Consider the following 25,634-nt stretch of genomic DNA (forward strand, 5'->3'; position numbering starts at 1 on the left):
TTCAATAGTTTCAGCCACAATTATCATATGTCATTGATTAGGTACTTTATTACTTTTTTCATTTATTGAACATTAAAATTAAACATTGCGGTCAGCACATGCTCAACCAAGACCACCCACCCCACTAACATTGGCAGTGCAGTGCACCAAAATCAGTATACTCAAACTGCCTCTGTATCCAAGTATAATTTATTAGCATAAATCCATTAACATTTTTGAGAACATGTTGAAACAGTTCTTCATTATGTGGTATTATGATATTTTTTATACTATTAGCTAAAAGAAACACATTTGAACTGCTAAATTAAATATCATTGTATTATATGTATTACATAATAGTGGAGCTAGAGAGAAATTCTGAGATACTCTAGTACTCATTGTACAACATACATGTTTAACAGCCTATTTATTAATTTATTATATAATTAATAATTAGTTTATATTTAATTGTTAGAGTGTGATTTCTATTTTTCTTAACAATATTCAGTTTTTTTTAGAAATTCAAAATTGTTATGACAGTTTGAGAGTATCTTCTTTACTTTGATTTACTAACAAATTATCTATATTAATATTTTAGGTAGCTATTCAAAAAAAAACATTGTGCATTAAAAATTGGTCACTACTCGGTTATTGCAACATATTCCTCTACAAATATATTAATATCACAACTACCCAAATTAAACTGCCAACAATCCCATTCAATAACATTGCAATATAAAAACATTGAAGTATTAACAAAACTTTTTGTTTCAGCATAATAATTATATTTATGCAAAATATTGACTTAGAATTTTGGATATTCAGATGTTAAATATATATTTTTCACATTTATACTATATAATTAATAGTCTTGACTATGCATGTTTTTTAAATACTTTTAAATTATTGTGGTTTGTTGAGTTGGTATTAGACATTTTTGTGTAATTACTTAATAATTATTTAAAAATATCATATTTTGTTTCAGTTATAAAATGGTTAGGATGCTTGGACCATTTATCAAAACCTGACCCAGCAAAATGCCCAAACAGTAATTGTCAACGGAAATTTGGCGGGTATACTAGAAAATATAATTTAAAAAATCATCTTCTTAACGAATGCGGAGTTATTATAAAATGTCAACTTTGTTCTAAACGGTTTGGGCATCTTAAAAGCCTCCGTTATCATATGGGAGTAGCACATGCAACTATTTTATAGATAAAATACCTATGATACCAATAATAATTGTATATTTGTATGTATATTAGTTTATACCTATTGATTTTTGTTTAATTTATATTCTAGATATATTTGAAATAAATTAGATACAGTTATAATAAATAAGATGAAAACTAAAAATAGAAACTGTGAAACTACTAGCCAAACAGAACACAAATTTAGTATATATCTCATTCCAAGTATAATATTATCTCAATCTTTCTGTTATTGAATATATTATAATAATTTTCTGAACTTTCTTTTAACTAGTATTTTGATCTCAAGCTATTATCATTTATGATTTAATTAATTTTGTCATGAAGAGTTCATTCAATAGAGGATTGTGATTTATCATTATATTATTGTTTGTGTAGATATTTTTGTTCATTTTACATATAGAAAGTTTTAGATACTATAATACTATGACTAAAAAATTAAAATGCAATTTCATAAGTAATAAATTAATAACTTTGAATTGTATTTTAACACTGAAAGTTAATAAAGTAATTAATATTTTATTGTGTAGTGGTTGGTTAGCTGTTTTTAATTTTATCTCTAGAATAAAATTACCCAATTATTGTGAATATTTTTCAACACTGTTTAATAATTCTTCTGTTTATTTTTTCACTCAAAATCCTGTGATGTTATTTATGTTTATGTAATATTTTTTTTTTTCAAATGCATGGTTTACTGCTTTTAACTTTATTAATTATATTATGAACTATTAATGTTATAAATCTATTGGTATGTTTAGAATATTCATCAGAAAGTAGATGGGTATGTCCTAAACATTGTGGCCGAACATACAAGGCGTCAAAACAACTCCATAGACATATGACTGAGTGTGGGGTGCCACGTCGGTTTAAGTGTGATCAATGTTTCAAGTCTTTTAAACGCAATGACCATCTAAAACAACATCTGATGTCTTGTTCAGACTTTCCACCAGCATTTAGCTGCAAAATTTGCTTGAAAAAATTTAATTATAAATCCAATTGGAAAACTCATATGGCTTTTAAACATAATATGGTTGATGAGTATCAATTAATATTTTAAAATTGGTTTTGAATAAATAGTATTACTATAATATTGTAATTATTATAAGTACACAATTATATAACTTATGCACTAATCTATAACTATATATGTCAAGTAAATATTTTTTTTATTCTAAAATGTGTAACTTATGTTTAGTAATTAATTTCATTCCCAAAGAAATGTATACCAATGTGAAATTTAAGTATAATTATACCAATAATTTAAAGTTATCAAACTTTTTTGTTAGGATTGTGGTAGGTGTAACATGTAAACGCTTTTTAACTGTTTCAAACTGGAAGAAATCGTTTTAATATATATATTTTTTTTTCATTGGCCTATTAATTAAAAAGAGTTAAATTGTTTTTGACATTTAGTATTAGATGATAATTATGAAATAGAATTTTAATTTCTTAATTACTTATAATACTTTTTCAAAATTATATTATACCATACCTTATCAACTGCTACTTCCTTGTCAGGTCAGGAACAGACACTTCAGTATCTTCCTAATATTAGCCGGCATTCCTCAAGGTGTAGTTGCTGTCAACTCTATACAGTATATACTCAACAGACCAACCCACTAATCCAAACACTTAAATAGCCAAATATGCTGATGATAAAGCAATCTACTCCACCCACAGTGATCTTGACTTAGTTTTAACGTCTCTCCAAAGCCATTTGAACGACTTATCATGCTGGTAATCCAACTAGGGCATCAAAATAAATGAAAACAAATCTGTGCACACTATTGTTGCTGTCTACCACAGTCAACTTACTTTAGTACATATAAGCAACAAGTCTATCCCAAACTCCTACACAACCAAATATCTCAGACTAACATTTGACAAACGCCTAACATGAGCTAAAAACATTCATAGAACAAAATTAAAATTAAACCAATGTCTCTACTCACTCAGACACATTCTCGGCAAGTCCTCAAAAAACTATCCCTCAAAACCAAAATTCACATCTATGATCTCCTAAAATCTGGCTGTACGGTATACAACTCTGAGGCACTGCCAAAATATCAGATACAAGACAAATTCAAGTGCTCCAATCAAAAATTCTCAGACTGATAATTAATGCTCCTCTTTATTTCTCAAATATTACTCTTCCCATTCCAAAAGTCACTAAAACAACCAAGTTGAATTACTTCAAATTTATAAGTCGCTTTCAAAATCATACTAACCCCTATGTCAAAAATGTACAATCAATTTCCATCCCTGGAAACCCTCCCAAAAGATTCAAGTGACAATAGCCCCGTGATCTTATAGACTAAATAAACAAACATAAGAATATCTAAATAATTGTTAATTCACGTTGAAGTACCTTTCCTGGTTGGTTCTTCTCTCAAGCCACTCAAGCTACTGCACTTAAAGTTAACATCCATTATGCTTGTTCTACATTTTTTTTTTTTTGTATAGATTGTATAAATACTAGTTAAAAATATATATATATACACTATATTGTACTTGAATAATGTGCCAATAATATATATGTATAGTATATGCAACTTAATAATAATGTGTTTTGGCTTAGATTGGTAAACAATACATAACATGTATCTTAATATGAAAAATAATTGTGTCTGTAAGAAGTGTTAATACGTATTATAGTGCCATATGATGAATATATAATTTTTTTTTTTTTGTATACTTGAATTTATGTAAAAAAAAAAAAAAAAAAATGGTATGTTACATAAACACTATTCTACCTTAAGATGATACTTAAGTTGTATGTGTTGTCTCAATCATATGAACACAAAACTTATATAATTATTGGAGTTCAACCAAACCAATTTCGTGTAAATAGCTTAAACATAAGAGTGAATTGACCTGTTATTAAACTTAAAAGCAAGAGCAAATCTGTGCTTAAGTTTTATAATTTTTTTTATATTTCAATTTTTAAGCGAGACAAGATTTTTAATTATGTTATTTCACATACTTAAAGAAAGTGTAAAAATAAATATATTGAAAAGATCTTAAGCTAAAGCACAGATTTCCCCATTTAAGTTTGATAATAAGATAATTTATTTTTATTAAATATCATATGAATCAGTATTAAGTGGATTATATTTTGATTTATTTATTAGTGTATTGTTATTAATTTGAAATTTATTTAAGTTATAACCATTTCTGTACCAATTTGTCATTCATCTTTTTTTTTTGCCTAGATATTTTATAAAATAATCTTGCTTTTTTCAATCAAAGAAAATCATATATGTTTGTTGTGACACAAAAAATGTACTTAATATACTGAAAGACGGGTTAGTTTAAATAAAACAAATTATATATTAGTTGTTAGAAATTCAATCTGAACATTATAAGATACTGACTGTATAACATTACTCGAATATAACTGGAAAATTATCATTATAAAAATATACTCAGAATAAATACAAGTGTTGATAGTTTATTTTTATTTATTTTACTATGGTACATATAAAGTTTAAAATTATTCTTCATTAAGATAGTTAAAGGGGACTTAATTTTTATACCACAACTCATTATTGATAAAGAGTATCTATATTTGAATAACTATGTAATATTTTGTTTGATGAATGCTCTCTTGAACTAGTACTTATAGGCTATTGTACATTAAATTTAAATATATATGTTGCTATGTATTCAGTGGTGATATGAATAAATAATTTGGGTTAATTCTATTTCAAAAAAATGTGTTTTACAAATTTGAATATAATAATATATATATACTTGTAAACATTTTTTTTGTAGTATTCTTAGAATATACAAATTTTGGACTAGTTTAAAGTTTGTTTATTTTTGGTGTGATATTGTATAAATATAAGTATCAAAAATATTATCATTATGACTGATTAAAATTATTTTTTTAATGTTTTCCCGGCCTATAGACTGGCCACAGCTTATACTTACAGTATCTAATGAAGTTTTTACTAATATTAATGTTATGTTTAAATATGGTATTTTAAGTTATATTGTATTATATTTATGTTTTGAATAATACATTATTTTTATTTTTATTTTAGAACCATACATATGTCTACAATGTGGACGACAATACAAAACCAAAACTGGTTTTAAATACCATGAACGTATTGAGTGTGGAAAGCCCCCAGAATTTTGTTGTTCAATGTGTAACAAAAAGTTTAAGCATAAAATGAGTTATCAAAGACATCTGATCTTACTTCATAGAATAATATTGTAAAATTTTAAATTAAGTTTGATAGTAAATTGAACATACATTTTTGCTATTTATAAAGAGTTTATTTTATATTTTAATAAGATGTTTAATGCTACAATTATTGTATACTTTTAAAAGTTTAATCTAATAAATAATATAATAATGTCGTTCTAGAAGTTTTATATTTACTCTTTTGCTATTTAAATGATAAAATAGTTGAATTTTTTATACTTAAATATATAAGTTACTTATGCACTATTATGCTCTATGATACACTATTTTGCAACTTCACTTAGTATATAAATTTTACTAAAATACTGAAATGATGCACTTTAATTAAGAACTAGACATGTAATTGTATTAAAAGTTCATACAAAATTTGGAAATTTTATCATGATCAAAAGCAATACATTTTTATAAAAAAATAATTTTTGTGATAAATGGGATATGTTTTTGATTCAAGCTTTAGCGTCGGCTAAGATAACATAATCTTAGTTTTTAGATGTTGTATATTTATAATTTAACAATTAATAATCACCTATAATATAAAATTACATTTTTATTTCTGTTGTTCCTGTTTTTCCAAGTATATGTATTTATAGAATTATTTGCTATGAATTATGTATTAAATCGTTTAGTAATTGGTGTTTAGAAAATTAACTGTAGACTATAAATATTTTTTATTTCTGGCTTAGCTTGGTTATTATTAAAAAAAACATATTTATACATAGTAATGATGTATATAATTGAAAACAAGTGTTTGATTTTCAGTACCTTCCTATCAATGTCCTAATTGTTATCGGCTGTACACATACAGTAGAGGATTGGCAAGACATATTAAATATGAATGTGGAGTTGAATGGAAGTTTCCGTGCATTATGTGCAACAGACCATTCAAACGTAAAGAGCATCTTCGTAGACATATGATTTTTATACATAAGCAACATTATATCTAATTTACTTATTTCTAGAATTAAAATATTTGTAAATTTATAATTGAAATTTTAAAAGCATAAAAATTTACATTTCAGGTTCTAATTATTTTCCAGGATTGTACTTATTATCAGATATGTATTGTTAGAATTCTCTATCCGAGTAAGGAAGATGGTTGAATTATTAAATGTAACTAGAAATAAAAAAAATAATTTATCATTTATTATTTTTGTTTATTCAGTTAAAATTATTATTTGATCAGTATGTATATCAATAAATCTGTCAATTTATAAAAAAATCATGATACAGGTGAGCAAATTGTTACTATATAATATTTTTAATTGTAAGAATTTGACCTGGAAGAGATTTAAATTTGACCATTCTGAGTACTTATATATTATTTGTATTTTGTTTAGTTATGTATTTATTATTTGCCTAAGTAGATTCTGATTGCATTATTTACAGTTTAAAAAATGTCATTTATTTCTAATTGTTGTTAATTATTTTTTAGACTTATCTTTATCATTGTGTACTCCCAGTGAATGGCGTCCCTATGTATGTGAAAAACCTGGCTGTGGTCGGGGATACAAATATAAAAGTGGACTTTTCAGACATGTAAAATATGAATGTGGTAAAGAACCACAATTTCAATGTATAGTCTGTCATAAAAGATTTACTCAGCAACAATCGCTCAAATCACATATGATTTACATTCATGGATTTCCTGTATATAATAAACAAAAAAATATTGAAAACAATTCAATTTAATAATAATTTAAGTTAGAAGTATTTATTTATAAGAACATTGTTAAGTTGTGAACATATATTTTAATATTTATATAAGTATGTACAAAAATTCCATCTTCTCTACTGCTAAACATAGATATATAATTTATGACTTATTGATAGATAAATTGTTACATTTTCATTTAATTTAATGATCCTAATATTATTATATTTTATTAACTTAATCATTCTTTTTCAAACTAGATAATAAGTAGTAACATTTTACAAGACAAATTGATTTCCAATGTTAGTATTTTATAATAAGTGTCAAACAACATTATTTTTTTTTTTTAAAGTCAAAATATACAATCTATATAAATATATATAATAACTAATAAATATATTATATAATATAAGAAAGATATAAGATAACATGAATATTCACAAAAATAAAAATGTGAGGAAAAAAGTCACCAAATAATGACACTTTATTGTTGATTTTTAGAAGATGTGGAAGAGATTTTATATATTTACATGTTAACATGTTTTTTTATTAATATAAAATTGTTAAAGGTCTCTAAACCATTTATGTTTCTAACAATATTTTTAATTTTTTTCCTAGAATTTGGAAATTTTTTTCTTACAATTAGTATCAATTAATATGTATGTAAAATTGTTTGGTATGTCATTATTTTTTTTTTTAAAGTTATTGACACATTGCATTGTTATGTACTTTAAATAAACATTAAAGTATTCAAATAACAAGAATACTTTTTATTTGACTTTTAAAACTGTACATATGTAATTTGTTTTACCAAATCCATCAAGTATTTAAGCGAATGTTACTCATGCGTTTATTGTCTCCGTCTTACAAACAAACAACATACAAAACCGTTGGCCACTAGTTTCATTAATGTGCCGTTAGTTTTGATTTTAGATTGAATTGATATACTATTCTAAATATAGATAATAGCATTTTTTGTGTTTAAGAGATGACGATTTTTTGATATATACATTTTCAAGAAAGATATTTTTGGTATGTAAAATATCACGGATTAAAAATACTCATATCTCGCATGAAAATAAAAATATTAAATATAAGTCAACGCTAAGCCAATTCATTCTAACACCAAATCTAACAGCATACTATTGAAAATATTGTGGAAACAGCAATATACAAGTAGCATCCTCTTAATCATAAACATTCCAGAGATGGGGTATAAGGTTAATAGTTGGAATGCTGATTATTGGAAGTGTTAAAGAAAATAAAAGTGAAATAACAGCCAACAAATTTTTATACTAAAATTAAAATGAGTTTAATTTATGTTTATCAGCACTATAATAACAAATATATACATATATTATATATATATATATATCAAGCTTCAAAATTAAGCTGAAATATGAGACAGCTCCCTAAGTCTCAACCGAGTTTTAACCTAACCAGCATTATATTGATTTTGCAAAAATTTAAATGCATTGTGTTACAATATTAAACTATGATTAGAAATATCCAGGTTCATATTTATTTGGTATTGTGTATATAACTATTTTTTTCAATAATACATTAAAATAATTAATATCATACTTTATATTTATTATATAGTAAAAATATCGTGAAAATAATAAATATATTAATCGAGTGTTTAATGTTTTTTCTTAAAATATAATAATGTATATCAGGTCATATTTGATATATTCCTGAACATTTGTTGAATTTGTGGTAGTACAAAGGCAATTTTCCCCTGATATTATTCAAGACTGCAAAACGATACTTTTGCCCTTTTGAAAACTAGAAATAGGGTCTGAGGTGGCCACAGAAAATGATTGGTTAATGAGTATAGAGTATAACTATATATTCCAATTAAACTTTGTTATGTTCTATGTCAATTTTTCAATTTACATTCCTATTTGATAAAATGTAATTACTGTAGTCCTTACCATGTTTTCTAAGTGCCATCTTAATTACTAGTACTACGTATATAGTATGTACCTACATAATTGTCCTTACTCCTTACTATTAGCAACTATTCAATTTTTTTAACACGCTTTATTATTAGTTATGCTTTAGAAAAATTTTATTTTCCTTTTTATTTTCTCATAGTTACATGCTGTAATATAATATTATAATATGCTTCTCTTTCATTGACAGAACAATTTCTTTTATTTCTGTTCATAAATGTATTCTAATTTGTAATTTGTGATTTTTAGGACCTCAGATAAAGTTGAAACTAAAAGAAAATTTTCCTAAGTTTATGGAATGTCCAAATGGATGTGGATATACATATACTGTAATTAGTAATTTTGAAAAACACCTGCAAAAATATTGTACTAAAAATAAATACTATACATGTCTTTATTGTAATGCTTCATTTCATTTAAATGATCAGTTGAAAAAACACTTACTAATGATACACAAATGTTTTTGAAAATGTATTGCTGACCAACAAGACACGCATATTGTATTTAAATATATTTAATTTTCATATATATATATATATATATATATATATTTTTTTTTTTTTTTATTAAGTTTGATTAGTTTTGTATTGACTTTGTTTTAAACAATAATAAAATTGATCATGACTTATAACTTATCATTCCTATATTATTAGGTAAATTATTTAAATTGTCAAATAAATATTTTTTTATTTGGATTGATTTATTTAATACAGAACATGGTATTTATTAAATATACATGAATCAAAACAATATATTATATTATTTTTAAACATTTAATGCCTATGTACAGATAAAATTATTATAAAGCCTCAAACAAATAATATAATCTTCTATAAGTTCTAAAAAATATGTCTATATCATTTTTATATATTTCAATATTAAAATAAATATAACTTAATAGTTATTTTATGAAAATTATAGTTCCAATGTTGTTTTAAATTTATTTATTTTTAAATTCAACATTATATTTAATGTAAAGAGATAACAAATATATTATATATTATATTTGTCTATCAATAAACCTAGCTTTTTTTGTACAACATACTACTCTATTACTAAATTACATATATGTCCAGTAATAAATTATATAATGTGGCGTGAACACCAAAAAAACAATTTAAATTAAATTAAAAATTCTGAGAAAAAAAATGGTTTGCAATTTGATTCCCCAGATTTCTGCGCAAAATATTGCACTTACTCAGTAATGGACTTGCATGGCTATAAAATTATTGATTTTAATTTAGTCCAAAAAGGTATGGGTTTTAAGGATTTGGCACGAAAAGCTTGCGAATCGTTAATCGATAAATTAATTGAAGAAGAAAACTGTGATATTGAACTATTTTTAACGGACCATCATAACGAGGTATTCAATATATTTTAAGTACAAAATATCCTCGAATTGAAAATGCATTTGATGTTCAGCATTTGTCTAAGAGTTTGTCGCAAAAATTGAAAGGATTGGACAAAAAATATCCAGATTATGCATATTTATGGAAAACGAGCATAAATAACCATTTATGGTGGTCTTCTCAAACTATTGTAACGGTGACGGATCATTACTTGTTGAACAATTCACTTCAGTTAAGAAACCACATTAGAATGTGCACGAATGGGAAGAAGATGGAAAAACAACAAAATGTGAACACGAAAAGTTAAACGATGAAGACCTAAAATACAAGCTTTGGATACATCCTAATAGTGAGTCTTACTTCACGTTAAAAAAAAATTATAATGGCCAATGATTTTTTTAAAGATTTACAACATGCAAAACATTTTGTACATGCCGGTCGCTTTGACTCCAATGACTCCTACCATAACGTTCGCCTGAAATAAATGCCAAAAAGAAAACACCTCAAAATTAATGGAATGTTCAATGTATTTACGTTCGATAATTGTCATTATCCATCACAATTATAATGTAAACAAAACACTTATAGGTGATAAGTTGGTATTTTCAAAACCAATTGGCCGTTACACATTAAAAAATCGTTACAAAAATCCATCAAACAATTGACGAAAAATTAAAATATCAAAATGAATGCAAAAACTGGTAATTTAAACACAGAAACAAGTGCAATCGATATCAATTTGCGAATTCCAACTATAAGATAGTTTCAATGTCAAAGCCAAATGTTGATGAAATGAGATTGAAAAAGTATTCAAGGTTTCAAAAATAAATAAGTGTTATACAAAAAATTACTGATGATTTTTATTTTTGACCTTTTTATTTAAATCATGAAATTATTTTCTACTTACTTGTCAAAATAATATATTTCACTTCTACATGGGTTCTTCCCTGAACATCCGGTAAACATTAATGATATAGAATAATTTTGTTCAAATCTATCAATGTCACCAACATTTGGCTTCAAACTATATGGTTTTAGAGACATTTTAAAACGCACAACGTTTGACGTAAGATAATGAAATAATTAATGCATATATTCAAGAGACACAAAGTACTTAATATGTAATAAATTGCAATACTATTGATTACAGATAGCAAAATAAAACGAATTTAGCCTTAACCAAGTCTGTAATGGTGTTTAGGAAAATCCATAAACTGTTTTGTTGTATTAACTTATTTAATTGTATTGTTATTGTTTGTATAAGTATACGGAAAAACTAAAATACGTATAAATTATGAATAAAATAAACGTTTTCTACGTTTAGTATTTATTATTTCAATAGGATTTTGGTATCAGGTTGTAAGAAATGCTTTCAAAATATGAAAACCGCTGTTCATTATGCGTATTATAAGTTAACAAATAAATAAATGACTAACGAGGCGTCAAGAAAATGTGTGTATTGAAATAGGTGGGCGCCGGGCGGCCGACCGATGGAACCTGTGACGTCACGCGTCATTTTAAAACAACGATAAGAACTGAACGGCTCCGATGCAATCAAAAACTATTTTTACCAAAATTTATAATTGTTTTCATTCTAGAATATTTCACTATGAAGTTTTTTTTAATTTTCCCTTGAATAATCCTTTAAAAATTAAAAATTAAACTTTTAATTATGTATGAATGTAATTTATTGAATACCAATAAGACATTTACAATGTGTTATGTATACCAGTTATTCTAAATCTATAAAACTCGGGTGATTCTTCCTAACAATTTTTTTTTATTGGTCATCAATACATAGGTGCACATTTTAATGTTACCATAATAAAAGGGTCACCAAAAATCTTGGTGAAATAGGGGATTATAATCTCAAAAATGTTAAGAACTGCTGATGTATACTTTTTGCTTTAGCTTTTAAGCTTTTTAATCTATGATTGTAAAAATATTTTGAAATGTATTCTTTTAAAAGTAAAATAAAATAAGAATTACATCTAATTTACACTTGAAAAAGTTTTTTTTTTTTTTTTTTTTAATTAATGAAAAGGCTTCAACAGCTTAGGTTATTAGCCTACAGAAAGTTATAACAATGTAAAATTATAAATGTTTACAACTTATTGTTTAAGTGTATATAATAAAAAAATTTGTATATAGCTTCTGTGTTTTCTTCGCTGAGGGCAAGTTGGAGAGAAGATGAATTTTTGAATATTTTCCGAGCTACGGTGTATTTTGGACATCTAATGACAATGTGGTCGATCAACAAGTCCACGTTGCAAGCGTCACATAGTGGAGCGGGTTCCTTGGTGATGAGGTATGAGTGGGTGAGATGAGTGTGTCCTATTCTGGCACGGGTTATAATGACCTCATCCCTTCTTTTGAGGTTACAGGGGAAATTCCATTTTTTTATGGAAGGCTTGATATTTCTCAGTTTATTTGAGAGAGGAACGCTGGTCCATTTTGTTTGCTGTGTGTCAGAGATTTTGGTGTTAATAATGTCGAGCAACTCTGAGGATGTAGTTAGGTTTATTTTTAAGGCATTATGAGGAAGTGTGGCTTCATTTGCGGATTTATCTGCTCTTTCATTGCCAGAAATGCTGACGTGAGAGGGGACCCACATGAAAAAGAAAGTTTTGTTAGAGATAGATATCAGTTTTTGGATGTGTTGTACTAGTTCATTCTTGGAGTAGGATTTGAGATAGATATTAAAGCACTCAAAGAGTCGCCTAAAAAGTTTATTATTTATGACGTGAAGTGATCAAGGGTCCAGGCTGTTCATTTGAGACTCCTAAAAAACTGATCCGTTGGTTTTTTGTGTACCAACCAACTCTGATTTTATTATCTTTGATATCTGCTTCCTATATAAGCAGTAAAAACTTAAAACACTAGGGGTATTCAAAGATAACAATATATCATATTGTATTATATTTTAATTTTGCATATAATATTTTTAACAAAAAGGCATGTGCTCCTTTATTAAATGTTCTTTGTAAGTTAACTTAATCATAAAAAACTAAAAAATAATATAACCGAAAATTATTTTTAATTTTACAGAAGATAACATCAATAAAAATGAACGCAAAGCCTGTCCAAATTTATGTGGTCGAAGTTTTAAACATCAAGTGGCTATGAAATATCACTGGCGTAATGAATGTGGTATAAGATTCAATTGTCCCCTTTGTGATAAAACTTATAATCAAAAGACACATCTTAAACGGCATTCAGCATTAATTCATGGAGTAATACCTTTTATATAGTTACACTTATTAATTTTTGATTCTTATTTGTATAAATTCATTTCTATAGACTGTTAAATTGTTCTTGGAATTTTCGGTTAAATCTTTACAGCACTATAAAAGAAAATATGTGATGATCTTAGTATCTTGCTGTAGTGATCATAAATGGCATAAAGATCACTTAAAGAGCCAATTAATGAAAACAATTAATTTTTATGTCCTAGGTATAAAAAAAAAATTATAATTAAATATTTTTATTTTATTTAAAACTATTTGCACAAAACTATTGTAAATTATTTACTTCCATTAACTCGTTCTTGGTTGTATACCTTATTTCTAATGCCAGGCATTTTTTTTTATAATTATTAATCTGCATATTATCTTTTTGCCCATATACATATATATATATATATATATATATATATATATATATATATATATATATATATATATATATATATCATTGGAGTCTAATCATAAATAAGATTAAGTTATATGTTATATTATTGACATTTTATAAATATTAACCTATTATGTATTATAAAAAAAAATGTAATGTATTAAAATCATTAATTTAATTAAAGGGAAATTACATTTTTGGTGAGTTTTTTAAATTAAATTTATCATGTCTATAATAAATTTAGTGTGTTGTAAATATATGAATACAAGTTTTAGCATGATTTAACTTCATTATTCATTATACCTATTAGCTATTCTTATCTAATGCTTTACCCCTGATATAACCTTCGCTTAGTGAAGGAGTATAACTTAATTAGAAGAATTTATAAATAATTATTTTATACTTGGGATTGTTATTGAAGTCAATATATTTTCAGATTTAAAATACAACTATCACAATACAGATTTATTAAAATTCAAGTGTCCAAACATAAATTGTGGTAAAAGCTACAAGTACAAACCTGACTTGAATCGACACATAAAATCATATTGTGGCAAAGAACCAAATTACGTTTGCCAATATTGTTATAAACGGTTTTTGAGAAAAGATGTATGGAAAAATCATTTAGCATTTGTTCATAAGAGCTATGTGATTTAAGTTTTTTCTTGTTTTAATTTACAATTAATAAAAAAAAAAGTTTTTTCCTTTTATAAAATATTGGTGTATATTCTCAATTTTTATGTTATAATGTCTTTGGTCCATACATGCAAATATTGTATTTGTATATGTCACATCATCTACATAACGAAATCACTCTTTTCATGATCTGTATATCCAGAGACTGAAATTCGCTGTGATCGTGAATTTTAGTGAAAATACGTTATATGGACATCCATTTCATGAAATGGACAATATCTGTATTGTATACATTTTGTAATTATTATAAAACAATATTGTTATATTGTTTAGCAATAAATAATTGTATTATATCATAGTATTATAACTATACTTTTCTATAAATTGTTTTATGAACAAAACAATAACAATACAACAATATAACAATTATAGTCAATAAATTATATTATGTTACATTATATTTTTATTTTATTTTTTATAAACCATATGTATATGGTATTTTATAAATGACATAGTTACCTAAGAAGTATTATGAAATAATCATGAAATTAACTATACCTATCTATATTTCTTATTTTATTTTATTAACAAAATCATTAACTAATTGACTTAAATAATAATTAATGAACTATATCTATACATTTTTCTTCCTTATTATTTATTTTTTCATGACATGATTATGACATCGACTGTTACATACTATACTTTTTAGTTTAAGTATTTATAAAGATAATAATGTTTTATCCGCCATCTATATTGTATTATATTTTGTAATACCAAAAGTTAATTGGGGACCTACAAATCTTACAAAAATAATTTGTGTGATCATGGAATAAAAAAAAAAGGATTGCATAAACTTAGGACAAAATATGGTTTACTTAAAAGATGGTTCAGAGTAAATGTTTGAAAAAATCAACAACTCAATATCTCACTACTGAGCAAGTCGAAAAAAATGTTGAATTTGTGAATATGATATAAGTTATTGACTATAATTGTTATATTTTTGTTCATTGAAAAATTTATAGAAAAATATAGTTGTAATACTATGATATAATATAATTATTTATTTCTAAATACAAACAAAAAAAATCAATTAATTAAATAAAAACAAATATATTTAAGTAAAAGGAAGTTGGTCGCAAGTTTGATAACTTGGATGGTTTCTTCCCTCGTCCTATTCATGTTTTTTTCTAATATATTGTAGCATAAATTCTTATTATGTCTTTGTGTATAGATTGTATATTCTCAAATAAAAATAAATAATAAATTGCTAAATAACCTAACATTTTGTTTTATAAGAATCACAAAAAGTACACAATATAGGTATAGTTCATAGTAATATAATATATTTTTGTCAAAATTCATGATCTGGTTAAAATTAACTATTGGGATATCCAGTTTATGAAATGAGTGATTTCACAATTTGTATGTGACATATATATTTGGATTTGATGATTTGAAGCTCAAAAAATGTATTGATGTATATTTATTTGTATTGTTATTTATTATTAATGATTTTTATTTTTTTATTATTGTTATTTACACTTATTAAATAGTTTTGTTTAAAAACAAAATTATTTTTTTAAGCTTCAAAATAATAATTTTTATATTCATTTTAATATTTTATAATTGAGCCTCAATAAAAAAAAAAACCAACAGTTTTAGATTATACTTATGAAATAATTCAATATGTATATTATATAAATTTTAGTTTTAGCTTATTTATTCATCTCAAAAACACTTGGAAACTAAATTTGGTACAGATTCATAAAATCTACAGCAGGTCTATTTTACAGCTATTATTATATCTTCAAATAATTTAAGATTGCTCGATTCTAAATTTTTCAATAGTTGACTTATTTATAACCATGAAACTTCTGGTATTTAAAAATCCATTTATTATCTAATATAAGGTATCCATCTATCTAGTTAATTAAAATATACTAATTCAATTTCATTCATATAGTACAGTTATTTCTTATGTATACTTCAATTAATACATGATAACTAATTCACTTATTTTTTTACAAATATTTTTATAACTGTAAATATATATATATATATATATATCAATAGTAATTAAAATATGCTCTCGATTTATTGTATTATTATTGTGTGTTTCCTTATTGTATTGATGATGAAATAAACTTATAAATATGCCAATAACATGAATTTATTTTATGAAAAAGTTTTCAATTTATAGTCTCACCAAATTTTATTTTGGAAAATGTTTTAACATATTCAATTAAAATTAAAATAAAGTAAACTATGCTGATTTATATCACATTCCACCTTCTACAAGTACTAATATATATATTATATTTATAATATATATAATATATATATTGATATGAAATAACTTAATACATAGAATATTGTGGCAGGACAGTGACATAACAAGGCGGATGGTCCTTGGCCCTGAAGCTATATTTGAATACTCAGTACTCTTATGATACATGACACTCTATTAACAGTTTAACTATAGCAAAATGCAAAATACCCATATTATACATATAATTACATTATTTAAATATTATTATATTTTGTAGATGCTATTTTATTCGTTCATTATTGCATTGCTATCAATAATAATTTGATTAAAAATTAAAATAATAATGGTATCAAATATTGATATAATTTGATTAATTTATTAATTCTTATTATTACCAGATAGACGTTGGATGTGTCTAAATAATTGTGGACGTACATATTTAAACAAAAAGAGTCTTATCCGTCACTCAAGGTACGAATGTGGTGTTAAAAGACAATTTCAATGTTCTGTGTGTTTTCATCAGTTCAAACTTCAGTGGAATTTGAAAAAACATTTGCAAAAATGTGTGGCAAAAATTGATGCTATTAACCAGGGTGAAAATGTTCGATGCTTGTGAAATGTATATATTTTTCATTTAATGTAATAAACGTGACAGCAATCTGTATGTGAGATACATTGCTACTGTTGATAGATATATTAAATAATAAATAGGTTTATCAAAGCTTTCTCTTTATTGTAAATATTTGTTTGACTAATTTAATTATAATAATACTAATGTGCACAGCATTACACTTGTAGTTTGATAAGATATTATATAATTTATAAGTTTCAATAAAATATATATAGTGCATAGCTTCTTGCTTGGATCTTCTTATTTCATGCTCATATTTTTCTTTTCCTCATTACTGCGGTTGTGGACCGTAATTACCTAGAGTAGCTAGTGTTGTAGTGGTAAGACATTTTACTTTTCTTACAGTTGTATCCGAAATAATATAAAAAAAAATTTTTTTACAATAATAACCTAAAAGAAATAATTTGTTTATCACTAATTTATAATTTATATATACATGTTCCTTTCATAGTATTTTGAATTATAAATGAGTGATTGTACATTATATTATTTATACTACCTATTCATTGATTTAAATTAATTCTACTTTTGTAATTGCTCTTTATATAATATGCACCTAGTTAAAAAAAAACATTGTTTTTCTAGGTATTTCATTAGGTCAGAAGGCTATTTTAATAAATGCAAAAATTCCTGAATCAAAAGTCCGTTTCTTCTGTTTAAATATGTGTGGTCGGAGCTATAAGAATAAACAGCATTTAACTCGCCACATGACTAGTGAATGTGGAGTGCAACCAAAGTTTCAGTGTAAATACTGCAAGAAATGTTTCACCCGAAAACAAACATTAAAAATACATTTAGTATCTGTACATAACCGTTCACCAGATGAGATCCAAGGAAATCCTCGTCACTGTTTAAATTGGACCACTGACAATTGAACTATACTATGTTTCATCCTTATTTTTTTAGTGTTTAATATGATTAAACAAGCCAAGATTTTCATGTATATATTCTATTATTTTACAAAATTATAATTTAATTTGTATAGTTGTACATATTAATTTTATTCTTGGAAAAAAGATGACAATTAAAAGAGAACCATTACACTCACATTGCTGAGATTTGTTGATTGACATGCCATTGTTTACTTTAAAATTAGACACACTCCCAATAAAAATAAAAAAAATCCTTTTTAGAAATATATTATACCTCAAAAATTATTTTAATATACCTAATCATTGTTCGTTGTAAACGCTACACACAAATACTATACATATTATACATGTATGTGAAAGAAATCTAAAAATTTACCATCTACTAGAATCTTCTCACATTCATCAGCAATCTTCCGTGATACAAGCAATGATCAGCAGACTCAATACTATATAAGACATAAGTACATGTAATTTAATTTAATTTTTAATACTAAAACTTGTTTGATGCATGAATTTTATTTTAATTTAAAACATATGTGAAAAAGATTGTTAGGTACTTTTTGTCAGTACTAACTACCAATCTATGGATACCTGTCTCTTAAATAATTAAATAAATGTAGAACAAATTAGAAACATATCTACATTATAATTTATGGAGAAAAAAAATGTATATTTATGGATTCATCAACAATATTATTGTATCTAATAATTATTGTATTTATAAGAAATAATTGTGTTAAAGTCAGTTAAATATTGATGTTATTTTTATTGAATTTTAAATTTCTCAAAATTTTTAAGTTTTTTTGATTTATAGATTTGGCTTATTAAAGTTAGGAACATTAATCTAAAAATTAATATATATAATAGTTGAATACTTGAAAAGATATAATATATATTAGAATAGAAAATCTGAAACAAACATTTTTTAAAATTCTAATAATTTCTGAGACACTTATTAGTGGGCTATGCCTCCGGCATTAAGCATAAAAAGTACAATATAAACTTAATACTACTAGCTACTACCTAATAAGCATTTATCAGTAGTAGTGGAGTACTAATGAGACAACACACCATTAGCTATTAAAGACACGTAAAGTGCATTAACATTAAACATATGTTTACTTTATTTCATTAGCTTTTACATTAGTCTAGTGATGATCATATCTCACTGATACAAAATTAATATTTTATACAATTTATTGAGTATCTAAATATATCAAGTCTCAGAATAATTGTATAGATTAATTTTTCTATGGAAAAAGACCAAAGAAGTCAGTTATAGATGGTATCAAAATTCTGGTTTATAGGTAAGTAAGAAATAATGTTGAATCAGTAATTTATGGCAGTTGGAATATCGAATAAATGATCTTGTCAAAACTTAAACGTTATGCATGCCACTAAATAATCAAGCTTGTTGATTTAAAAATGATAATTATTTATATAATTTGTTATAAAATTTACAAAAAAAACTCTTTAATCTCAATTCTCAGCTGTTAAAAGATGTATTTTATTTTTTCAGGAATAATTCAGATTTATTGTCCAAAATGTAACAACATATATGAAAATAACAAAACTTTGTTCACACATTTAATGTATGAATGTGCAAGTGATGAACCAAAATTTCAATGCAAGATTTGTTTTATAAGGTTTTCACAATTGCATTTGCTCAAATATCATATGCTATCTCAACATAAAGTTTTATATACTTAACATTGAGAAAGTATCAATTAATGTACCAAAACTTAACTTTTATTCTAATCAATGTTATTTATATCAATCTGGTCCTATGTTATAAAACTTTGGGATAGTCAAAATTGTCTTATAGGTATCAAAAAACGTAAGTATTACAAGTATTTCAATCTGAGCCTTTCATACTATTTTCCTAACACCTCCATATGTTTCGACGATACACTTCTTTAACTAAGACTTAAAACCTCTGTAATGTTGATAAAAAATCTTCTCTATGGACATTTTAATCCTCTAATTACAAACCTACCTTACAATTTTTTTTTTGCATCAGTAATGATTATTTAAACTACTAGAAGAATAACTATTTTCAACATTTTTTTTTTATCATAAACTGCCTATTGTACCTACCTACTTCATTTTTATATTGTAGAATGTATGTTATGTATGTATACTTTTTTGTTGTTCAGTGTCAATAATTATTAATTATAATTACACATGTATAGTAGTACCTGTTCTATTTTATATGGCCTAGTGGCATAGGCATAGAACGGAGTTTAAGGGGGGAGTTTATAGTCCTCAATCCAGTAAATTGTTACATTTATAGAATATACATAATATATCGTGTAGTCCCCCCCCCCATATATAAATTCATCACCTACGCATATGTCTAGTATGCGTAAATTTTCTAGTTAAAATAGGTACCTACCATTAAGTTATTTTTAATTAATTTTCTGTTCCGATATTTTTGTAAAACTTTGATTTGTTATCAATAAAATTATTTATACAAAGATAAAATATATCATCATGCAATTGTTAAAAACACATATGTTTTAATGGTTAAAAATCGAATAATCGCTAATATTAATAATTATTATTGGTTATATTTTATTTTTTTGTAATACGAAATTAAAACACGCTACTGTAAGTACTTGTCCAATCATGGAATTATCATTAAACTCTGTTACCAGAATGGAAAATAAACAAATTGCCCTAGGACGCAATTAAAGAAGTAAGCTTTAAAAATACACGTGTATCTATGTATCTTATACACGTATAAAACATATACCCGATAGAAATTTACATAGTACATTTTATGTTATTTGCAGGGCCGCAGGGGTCTTAAGTAATTCACTTATTCTGGCTTTAATTTGGATGTATATTATATATATATATTAATTTTCAATTTTTAAGTCAACCTTATATTTATAATAATATTATTATGAACATATGGAGAGTTCAGCTGCAGTATACCTTGTGCCAATACTCTGTATACCTGCGTATAAATATAAATAAAAGGTACTTTTTGGCCCATACTAGTAAAATATTAATATAATTTACGATAACAATTATTATATTCAATTTTTGTATACTTGTTCATATTAATAAAATAATAAACATATTATTACCTGTATTGTAAACGGATAATAAGAATAAGTTATGACTAGAGCACGGATTTTTATGTAGGTACCTACTTAAATCGAAATATGCCATATAATATACAGTAAAAGTCATGAAAATATGAGAAAAATATGCAGTCAAAATCATGAAAATATGTTAGAAATACGCAGTAAAAATTATGAAAATATGAAAGAAATTTTTATTTAAGATTTCCAATAAAACTTATAATAATTAATTACTTAAATACTTAATGAAAAAAAATTTAGGGAATTTTCTGGACTTAATTTATTTTTAAAATTTTATTTATTATTAAAATGAATAATCATGTGCATTTCAAGTTTTTTTTCTTCATTTTCCTTCATTTTTTCTTCAGTATCGTTTATCATCGGTTAACATACCTATTTTTAAAGACTGAGAACGAATGTTCAACATCAACCGAAGTTATTGGGGCATATTTTAAGCAACTTGTACCGTCTACGGTTAAACTTCGAGTACGCTTAATCAGCTGATAACAGATATTTAACCGTGCAAATTCGGCCGATTAAACTCCGGTTAACTTTAATCAGAGACGGTACAACTGGCCCTTAGTGTTGTCGGATCTTGATAAAGATCTTCGAGCTGAACGTTTTCGCCTAATAACACTGAATTAATTTTTCGTAGAATTTTCAGATCTTTATTTTTGATGGAAAGCTCATTTAATTTTGTTGTAAGTGTTGCACCTTTCGATCCAGGAATAGAATAATTTGTATTTCATTACTAATTATGACTTAATGTGTCTATTTAGGTCTTTTTACAAACTATGAATGACCGTGTCTTTAATATTGGGATCGTATAGCTACAAATACAAATATACATTATCCTAACATTTTAAATATGAGTGTGGACTGTGGAGTACAGCCTCAATTCACCTGATAAAACTGCACTCGCACATTCAAAATAAAGCACAAGAAGAAGAAACATACAAGGAGTTATGAAAATGTTCTACCCGCAAGTTAAATTGCTCAATTTCTATAAGGTCTTCAGAGAAAAATGGGATCTGAAGACTGAAATTATATATGCGATGCGTGCATTAAGTCATTAACATAATTTATTATAATATTGGTTTAAGAGTGAAGGATCTACCATATGAACTTCCTTATTATACTGCAGTCCATACATTATGTAGCCAATAGCCATATAGGACAAAGTTTGTAGATATATTATAGGTAATCAGATGTAATATACTTTGTAAACTATAAATACAATAAATAATTGACGTTTCATAAACCCAATATGAATATATTGTATATTAATTATTAACCGTATGCCTACAGCAGTATATCTGTACAAGGAATAAATAACCTATCTACTACTTTGTAGTGATATTATAAGTACGATTGTTTTATTTCCAGTATATAAAATATTATAGTTCTAAATCCATATACTACTTTACTAGTTATATTTTTTTCATGCATATTGTTTAAGTATTAATCCTGCAATTAATGAAAATTATCTATAAATATATAGGTATATAATATATTATTAATTATTACCATGTAAAACATAGAAACAATTCTTTATTAATACAATATATGACCTTAATGGTATAAAGTTGATTGGATTTTAGATTCTGAACAAAGTAAGGAACGTATTGATTTGACAATGATGTATGTTTAATTTTTTATTTTTGTGTCTGCATGTCATCACGTTTTGGATTAGAAATAATGCTTTGAATTTTGATTTCAGCCCCTATTTGAAAAAGAAAATTCATCTACTTGGTATTTTTTATACATTTTTTTTGTAAGGGGGATTAAAAGTAAAAATTTCCAGCTTTCAAAAGCGTTAGGAAAATCCCTAAAAAAGTAACTCAAAAACAGGAATTTTTTTGCTGAAACTCAAAAACGAATCATTGTAAATAATCATACTTGAAATTTTCAACAAATTTTTATATTAGCGTTATCTATTTACGATTAAATTTTTAAATTATTTTGACTTTTTTAAGCTATTTATAAACAGTGGAAATTTTCAATTTTTCTAATTTTTTTTTTTTGAAAAATTATTTTCAACATTTTAGATTCTGAACGAAGTGATGAATGTATTGATTTTACAATGATGTGTGTGTTTTTTTTTTTTTGTGTCTGTGAACAGCATAACTAGTCGAAATAATGCTTCGATTTCAAACTTTGGGGGTGGTTTCCGATGTAAAATTGAAGATCCTTGGTGCATTATAGAGGTCAAAAGTAAACATTTTCCAACAGTTTTCAAAAAAATCGAGAAAAACAAAAAAAAAATGACAGAAAAACGGGAATTTTTACGCAAAATCAGTTTTCGACCAAATCGATTTTTTTATATGGTTGTAATTCAAAAAATAATCACTTTAAATACTTGAAATTTTCACCAAATGTTTATGTTAGTGTTCTCTATATACAGTTTAATTTTCAAAAATTTTTGACTTTTTTTGAGTTATTTATAGACCACTGAAATTTACAATTTTTTTGAGAATTTTTGGAGAAAAAATGTTGGACGACCAAAAAAACTTGAAAATTTAATACAAGGTTCCTTATGAGTTTTTCTTATTGTAGCTAAAAAAAATTAAAAATCGTAAGTCACAATTTTTTTTAATAAGCTTTTATAGTTCAAAATTTTACGAAATCTGTCGAAAACGCGAAAATTTGCAAGTAATTTTGAAGTTGAAAAATCATAAAATTTTTGCGTTTATAACTTAGGATTAAAAATACAACACTAAGGTCTCCATAAGTTTTCCTTCAAGTAGCTATAGAGAAAACTCGAAGTATCATTATAGAAAAAATTTTAAGTGCGTTTGAATTTTAAATTTTTACGAAATAGCGTAACGATAACGATTTATCCTGAAACGATTTTAAATATTTGTTATTATTCAAAAAGTATAAGTCCTAGATACTTGAAAATTTTACCAGTTATTAGGATTGGTATTTTCTTTACATGATTAAATTTTCAAAATTTTTTGACTTTTTTTGAGATATTTATAGACGACTGAAATTTTCAATTTGTCTGAAAATTTTTTTTGGAAGTGTCGATAAAATTTTTTTGGCCCTATCAAAATACTTGAAAATTTAATACAAAGTTCCTCATAAGTTATTCTTAAAGTGATTATATATGAATACATAGGCACAATTTTTTTTTATAAGCGTTTATAGTTCAAATTTTTACGAAATCTGTCGAAAATGTGAAAATTTGCAAGTAATTTTGAAGCTGAAAAATCATAAAATTTTTTGTGTTTATAACTAAAGATTAAGAATACATCACTAAGTTTTCCATAAGTTTTACTTCAAGTAGCTATAGAGAAAACTCGAAGCGTCATTATAGGAAAAATTTTAATTGCGTTTGAATTTTAAATTTTTACGAAATAGCGTAACGATAACGATTTATCCTGAAACGATTTTAAATATTTGTTATTATTCAAAAAGTATAAGTCGTAGATACTTGAAAATTTTATCAGTTATTTAGATTGGCATTTTCTTTACATGATTTAATTTTCAAAATATTTTGACTTTTTTTGAGATATTTATAGACGACTGAAATTTTCAATTTTACTGAAAAATTTTTTTTGAAGTGTTGATAAAATTTTTTTAGCCCTATCTAAATACTTGAAATTTGAATATAAAGTTTCTCATAGGTTATTCTTATAGTGAATAAAAAATTATAAGAATACATAGGCACAATTTTTTTTTATTAGCATTTGAAGTTCAATTATTGACAAAAATTCGTCAAAACCATGAATATTTGCGAATTATTTTGTAATTCAAAATTCAAAATTCATAATATTGTTTGTATTTTTATCTAAGGTTATAAAATGCAACACTAAGTTTTCCACAAATTTTCTCTATAAGTATTTGAAGCGTCATTATAGGAAAAATTTTTTGAGCGTTTGAGTTTTAAATTTTTATGAAATCGCGTAATGATAACGATTTATCCTCAAACCAGGTACATGTATATCTATGATAATATAAGGTATTATGAATTTTGATAACTACATGATAAATACACTAATTGATTAACCATGCCTTATGCAAAATGCGTCTTAATTGAAAAATAAAATATTTGTTTCAAAATAGAATATATGACAATATTTAAATATAATATATCCTAGACTGACAAATCATCTCCGTTCAGAATCGTTTTTCGTA

The 25,634-nt window shown here is 25.0% G+C and overlaps 1 protein-coding gene, 2 long non-coding RNA genes and 1 pseudogene across 3 annotated transcripts; 3 read left to right on the forward strand and 1 right to left on the reverse strand.

The window, feature by feature from the left end:
• The first annotated feature begins 962 nt into the window (after window positions 1-962).
• On the forward strand, window positions 963-4,630 carry LOC149055306 (uncharacterized). The gene is made up of 2 exons (XR_016191958.1): window positions 963-1,052; window positions 1,949-4,630. It is a non-coding gene; the product is annotated as an uncharacterized LOC149055306 (long non-coding RNA).
• A 666-nt stretch (window positions 4,631-5,296) lies between these two features.
• LOC149055307 (uncharacterized) lies at window positions 5,297-6,628 on the forward strand. Its single transcript, XR_016192114.1, has 3 exons — window positions 5,297-5,354; window positions 6,163-6,291; window positions 6,423-6,628. It is a non-coding gene; the product is annotated as an uncharacterized LOC149055307 (long non-coding RNA).
• A 5,760-nt stretch (window positions 6,629-12,388) lies between these two features.
• LOC149055308 (uncharacterized) lies at window positions 12,389-13,320 on the reverse strand (annotated as a pseudogene).
• Window positions 13,321-17,308: 3,988 nt separating this feature from the next.
• Window positions 17,309-18,405, forward strand: LOC149055309 (longitudinals lacking protein, isoforms N/O/W/X/Y-like). Its single transcript, XM_089229539.1, has 2 exons — window positions 17,309-17,492; window positions 18,116-18,405. Exons 1-2 carry the CDS (start codon window positions 17,309-17,311, stop codon window positions 18,403-18,405), a joined length of 474 nt encoding a protein of 157 aa, XP_089085665.1.
• Window positions 18,406-25,634: the final 7,229 nt, after the last annotated feature.

The sequence above is a fragment of the Diuraphis noxia genome, unplaced genomic scaffold (genome assembly GCF_037042655.1).
Source record: "Diuraphis noxia isolate RWA-SAM2 unplaced genomic scaffold, SU_Dnox_SAM2 contig0005, whole genome shotgun sequence".
Lineage (NCBI taxonomy): Eukaryota > Metazoa > Arthropoda > Insecta > Hemiptera > Aphididae > Diuraphis > Diuraphis noxia.